The 6,580-nt window shown below is 49.7% G+C and overlaps 1 protein-coding gene across 1 annotated transcript; it reads left to right on the top strand.

Annotated features, from left to right (window-relative positions):
* The first annotated feature begins 3,613 nt into the window (after positions 1–3,613).
* Positions 3,614–5,576, top strand: CD14 (CD14 molecule). The gene is made up of 2 exons (XM_032250469.1): positions 3,614–4,236; positions 4,326–5,576. Exons 1-2 carry the CDS (start codon positions 4,234–4,236, stop codon positions 5,448–5,450), a joined length of 1,128 nt encoding a protein of 375 aa, XP_032106360.1. The 5' UTR covers positions 3,614–4,233; the 3' UTR covers positions 5,451–5,576.
* The last annotated feature ends 1,004 nt before the right edge of the window (positions 5,577–6,580 follow it).

Below are 6,580 nucleotides of genomic sequence, written 5' to 3'. Positions count from 1 at the left end.
AAAACTACAAAAAAATTAGCTGGGCATGGTGGCGCATGCCTGTAATCCCAGCTAATTTTTTTGTAGTTTTAGTAGAGATGGGGTTTCACCATGTTGACCAGGATGGTCTCGATCTCTTGACCTCGTGATCCACCCGCCTCGGCCTCCCAAAGTGCTGGGATTACAGGCTTGAGCCACCGCGCCCGGCCCCAGCATCCTTCTCTTAACACTATCCTCAACATCTCAAGTCCAGTGTCACCTACTCAGAACCACTGTACCAGTGACCCAGCTTCTTCATAACCCTTTTCACAGCTGTCATTAAGTTGTAGTAAATTATTTGATGTTGGTCCGGCGCGGTGGCTCACACCTGTAATCCCAGCACTTTGGGAGGCCGAGGCGGGTGGATCACAAGGTCAAGAGATCGAGACCATCCTGGTCAACATGGTGAAACCCCATCTCTACTAAAACTACAAAAAAATTAGCTGGGCATGGTGGCGCATGCCTGTAATCCCAGCTACTCAGGAGGCTGAGGCAGGAGAATTGCCTGAACCCAGGAGGCGGAGGTTGCGGTGAGCCGAGATCGCGCCATTGCACTCCAGCCTGGGTAACAAGAGTGAAACTCTGACTCAAAAAAAAAAAAAATTATTTGATGTTGTCTCCTCCCAGATCCGCTTGGCAGCTCCAAGAAATTAGGGTACTGGTGGCACCTAAGAATTTTTATGGGAAGCCTCTAATTTTTAGAAAGCTATATAACTTAGGCCAAAGTTCAAGTAAGGAAAAATCTGGAAAAAGATTATTCTTAAAACTAACTTCCTTCCCTTGAACTTAATTCTATCCCTTGGAGTTAATCAACGAAATCTGCAATCTCTACAAAACAACACGTTAAAATATCTACAGACCATCATTCCATCCTCCACATCTTCTCTCCCAGTATCCATCCAGCCCCTGGACAGCCATTTATTGAGCACCTGCTGTGTACCATGCTCTGGCCAGGAATAGGGCCTGGATCTTGATCCCTTCCTCATGCAACTGGCTGGCTTCTTTTTTTAATTTTTTTTTTTTTTTTTTGAAACGGAGTTTCACTCATGTTACCCAGGCTGGAGTGCAATGGCGCGATCTCGGCTCACCGCAACCTCCGCCTCCTGGGTTCAGGCAATTCTCCTGCCTCAGCCTCCTGAGTCGCTGGGATTACAGGCACGCACCACCATGCCCAGCTAATTTTTTGTATTTTTGGTAGAGACGGGGTTTCACCATGTTGACCAGGATGGTCTCGATCTCTTGACCTCGTGATCCACCCGCCTCGGCCTCCCAAAGTGCTGGGATTACAGGCTTGAGCCACCGCGCCTGGCCTAATTTTTTATAATTTTTTATTTTATTTTCTTATTTCTCCAAGAAATAACTTTTTTTTTTTCTTTTTAGGCAGCGTTTCACTCTTATCGTCCAGGCTGGAGTGCAGTGGTGCCACCTCGGCTCACTGCAACCTCTGCTTCCTGGGTTCAAGCAATTCTCCTGCCTCAGCCTCCCAAATAGCTTGGATTACAGGTGCCCACTGCCACACCTGGCTAATTTTTTTCTTTTTTTACTAGAGGCAGGGTTTTGCCATGTTGGCCAGGCTGGTCTCGAACTCCTGACCTCAGGTGATCTGCCCATCTTGGCCTCCCAAAGTGCTGGCATTACATGTGTGAGCCACCGCACCCAGCCAAGAAAAACTTTTCAAAAAAATTTTTATATTTCTCAAGCCGAAGTCTTGCTCTGTTGCCCAGGTTACAGTGCAGTGGTGCAATCATGGCTTATTGCAGCCTGGAACTCAGCCTCAAATGATTCTTTTAGCTTGGGCTCCCAAAATGCTAGAATTACAGGTGTGAGCCACCACACCTAACCCAGGCTGGCTTCTAAAACACTTACTCCAGGTGGGGAAGATGAAACAAGTTCCCAGCCAAAAGCTATGTTCTGCCCAGTGTCTACTCAGACAACTACAGCTGCCCAAACTGCCTTTCTGTGTCTACTTGTCTGGCAACACTGTTAACCCTGTAAGAACCAGCCCCACGTCCTGTCTTGTACAAGGTTGGGTGTTCCTTTCTCCAGATCACGTTCCTCCCCCCGCCCCTTGGCCCTCCCCCAACACCATGAACTTTTGGTTTCTCTTCTTTAAGGGCCCTCTGCACTAGGACTGAAGTTCTGAGTTCATTTTTGCTCCACCCGCCTACTGGAGCACTTCAGAAACTGTGTCTTGGTCATGTCTGCATCCCAGAACTTTCCACCAACCCTAGTTTTAGGTAGACAAATGATAGATATTCGTTGAATCAAGCTGTGAGTTGGAGATCTTTGCAGAACCATCATTGCCCCTCTTAGCTTGGACCTACCCACCCAGAGTGCCTCCCCTAAGATGATGAGGTGTCAGACTTCAGTGGCCTGAGTTCTCTGAATGCAGAGACTCTGAGAAAGACTAGTTATCAAGACTACCCTGAAAAGATGTGGCTCTGTGCCGAAGACTTTACTCACAAACAGGTAATACTATCATCTTCATTTTACAAAAGGGAGGCCCAAGTCTCACAACTTTAGTGGTAAAGCTGGGATTCCAAGCCTGGCTATCTGACTTCGAGTCAGATATACTCACATCTTAGTCCTCAGGGATATCACAGGGACCTGGCATGGCACTGAATCATGGCCCAGTGCATTAGGGTATGCCCAACAGGACCCGCAGGGGGCAGTAATGAGTCTTCTTGTTTGGATTAGGGACAAACGTGCAGCTACTTCTTAATTAAAGAGGAATCCGGGGCTGGGCGCAGTGGCTCACGCCTGTAATCCTAGCACTTTGGGAGGCCAAGGTGGGTGGATCGCCTAAGGTCAGGAGTTCAAGGCCAGCCTGGCCATCATGGTGAAACCCCATCTTTAAAAAATTAAATTAAATTAAATTAAATTAAAGAGGAAGTGGGAATTTTTAAAAGGGATCTGTAATCCCAGCAGTTTGAGAGGCCGAGGTGGGAGGATCACCTGGGATCAGGAGTTTGAGACCATCCTGTCCAACATGACCCAGTCTCTGCTAAAACTACAAAAATTAGCCGGGTGTGGTGGTGGGCACCTGTAATCCCAGCTACTCGGTAGGCTGAGACAAAACAATCGCTTGATCCTGGGAGACAGAGTTTGCAGTGAGTTGTGATCATGCCACTGCACTCCAGCCTGGGAAACAGAGAAAGACTCTGTCAAAAAAAAAAAAAAAAAAATTCATATAGTTCTTTCCCCAGAGGTCTGTTGTAAATGCATAGCTCCTTACCCTCTGGGACATTTACTGATTTTTGCTTTTTGTTTTTGTTTGTTTTTTGTGAAACAGATGAGTTACTAATTAATCCTCATTCAACATAGTCTTATCCCTTCCTTTCCAGGGCACAGAAATTGTACTGAAGGGAGGGCAGGAGGGAGCAAACTCTAAGTGAAAAAACTGGTTTACAATACCTTGCTTCCCAATTTCAGGACAGAGAATGGATACTGTAAGTGATCCAGCGACTTGGCCAATGTGTCTCCATTAAACACCTCCACTTTTATGAAAGTTATTACTTAAACAAAGGAGCAAGAAAAAAAAAAAGGAAGGAGGGATTGTTCTTCAGACCAACTTGCTTTTCTTGAACGCTAATTCTACCCTTGGTAGCAACAGATGAAGTTCACAATCTCTTCCACAAAACATCCAGTTAAATATCTGAGGATATTCAAGGACTTGGATTTGGGTGATGGGAGATCAATAGAAACCAAGACATGGGAGAAGTCAAAGAAGCAAATCAAGTAGAGTCTCTGGGATATAAGGTGGGGGGATTGTGGGGCCGACCGTGCAGAGTATGGTACTGGCCTAAGGCACTGAGGATCATCCTTTTCCCATACCCACCAGAGAAGCCTTAGACACCTGAGTCATCAGGGCACTCAACGCCTGGGGCGCCTGAGTCATCAAGATGCTGCCAGGGGACACAGAACCCTAAATGCCCTGCAAAATCCTTCCTGTTGCGGCTCCCCTCCCTGCAACATCCTTCATTGCAATATTTCCAAGAAAGGAAGCGGCTGGCTGGGAGGAAGAGAGATGGGGAGGTGATCAGGGTTCAAAGAGGAGGGAACTGAGTGACATCCAGGATTACATAAACTCTTAGAGGCAGTCGAAGAGTTCACAAGTGTGAAGCCTGGAAGCCGGCGGGTGCCGCTGTGTAGGAAAGAAGCTAAAGCCCTTCCAGAGCCTGTCCGGAGCTCAGAGGCTCGGAGGACTTATCGACCATGGTAAGTGTTGGGGCTTGGGGTTGAACGCGGGCCACTCGGGGAGCCACAGGGGCCGGATGGGGCCTCCTAGACCTCTGCTCTCTCCGCAGGAGCGCGCGTCCTGCTTGTGGCTGCTGCTACTGCCGCTGGTGCACGTCTCTGCGACCACGCCAGAACCTTGTGAGCTGGACGATGAAGATTTCCGCTGCGTTTGCAACTTCTCCGAACCTCAGCCCGACTGGTCCGAGGCCTTCCAATGTGTGGCTGCGATCGAGGTGGAGATCCGTGGCGGCGGCCGCAGCCTGGAGCCACTTCTAAAGCGCGTCGATGCCAACGCTGACCCTCGGCAGTATGCTGACACGGTCAAGGCTCTCCGTGTGCGGCGGCTCACAGTGGGAGGCGCACAGGTTCCTGCTCAGCTACTGGTAGGCGCCCTGCGTTTGCTAGCGTACTCCCGCCTCAAGGAACTGACGCTCGAGGACCTAGAGATAACCGGCACCATGCCTCCGCTGCCTCTGGAAGCCGAAGGGCTTGCACTCTCCAGCTTGCGCCTCCGCAACGTGTCGTGGGCAACAGGGCGTTCCTGGCTCGCGGAGCTGCAGCAGTCGCTGCACCCAGGCCTTAAGGCACTAAGCATTGTCCAAGCACACTCGCTTGCCTTTTCCTGCGAACAGGTTCGCGCCTTCCCGGACCTCACCAGCCTAGACCTGTCTGATAATCCTGGACTGGGCGAACGCGGACTGATCGCAGCTCTCTGTCCGCACAAATTCCCAGCCCTCCAGAATCTAGCGCTGCGCAACACAGGAATGGAGACGCCCACAGGCGTGTGCGCTGCACTAGCGGCGGCAGGTGTGCAGCCCCGCAGCCTAGACCTCAGCCACAACTCGCTGCGCGCCACCGCAAACCCCAGCGCTCCGAGATGCGTGTGGTCCAGTGCCCTAAACTCCCTCAATCTGTCGTTTGCTGGGCTGGAGCTGGTGCCTAAAGGACTGCCGGCCAAGCTCAGCGTGCTCGATCTTAGCTGCAACAGGCTTAACAGGGCGCCGCAGCCTGACGAGCTGCCCAAGGTTGATAACCTGATAGTGGACGGAAATCCTTTCCTGGTCCCTGGAAGTGCCCTCCCCCAAGAGGGCTCGTCGAACTCCGGCGTGGTCCCAGCCTGTGCACGTTCGACCCTGTCGGTGGGAGTGTCGGGAACCCTGGTGCTGCTCCAAGGGGCCCGGGGCTTTGCCTAACATCCAATTGAGAATAATGAATGGGCTTGGACTGCCTTGGCTTCCGGGGAGCCCCATCAGGACGTTGAGGTCTTTTCGACCAATTCAACCCTTTGCCCTACCTTTATTAAAATCTTAAACAACGGGTCCCTGTCATTCATTTAACAGACCTTTTTTTGGATGTCTGCTGTGTGCTGGGCACAGTGCTGGATGGGGAATTCATCATACTTAGGCTTTCTTCATCCTAACTCCCTAAGAAATCCTACATGTCCTCTCCAAAAAAAGAACTGTGGGGATAGAAGGAACCGGGAAAGGACTCCTGGCCAGAGCTACATGGGAGAAACAATGAGTGTCTGTGCAGTCAGGGCTTTCTGAGCAGATTATTGGCAACTGGATTAAAAGATATTTGAACGATATTTGGAAGATACAAAATATTTCCTCTCCTATGCACTTCCCAAGAAGCCATCTGCTCCCTTTCTAAGGTAATAAAACCCATAGCCATTTGCTTATTCCCTTAGTCTCTCTCTCTCTCTCTGTCTCTCTCTCTCTCTCTCTTTCACACACACACACCCCTCTCCATCTCCCTTACCACTCAAGGAAGAGGGACAACTTCCTAACCTGCACAACTACTGAGTTTCATAATATTAGGGTACCTCTCTTGTAAAACCTCTCTGCACCCAGAGGCTTTCACTGTGTCACTCCCCCACATAATGGGGAATTTCAGCCTGGGGAACTAAGGCAAGATACAGTCTGTCTCTGAACTAGAGATCCTGGATGCTGTTAGTACATATGTAGACAACATTTTCAGGCTGACTCTGACTGGCAAATAGGATAGCATCTCAAAACTATCCTATTTTTGGTAGACCCTGCAAAACTTCTGAATAAACAGGTTGTGTCCTCTAGTCCTCATTAACTCAGAAACCTAGGGCATCAGCCATCAAGATGTGCCATTTCTTCTGAGTCTCTTCTTCATTTCAGTGATGAGGCAGCCACATCCATAAGAGAGCTAGATGCCTGCCTCACAGGGAGAGAGGTGGGAAGAGGCATATAGGCCCAGCAGTCCTGCCTGCCTTTGGCCAGCGTCCAGAGCCACACAGATAGGATGGAATGGAAATTAACATTGATAAGAGAGTTACAGACTTTACCAGAAC

The sequence above is a fragment of the Sapajus apella genome, unplaced genomic scaffold, assembly GCF_009761245.1.
Source record: "Sapajus apella isolate SASKATOON/1434 unplaced genomic scaffold, GSC_monkey_1.0 scaffold71, whole genome shotgun sequence".
Lineage (NCBI taxonomy): Eukaryota > Metazoa > Chordata > Mammalia > Primates > Cebidae > Sapajus > Sapajus apella.
The sequence above is the reverse complement of the archived record's forward strand: the minus strand, read 5'-3'. Positions and strand labels throughout refer to the sequence as shown.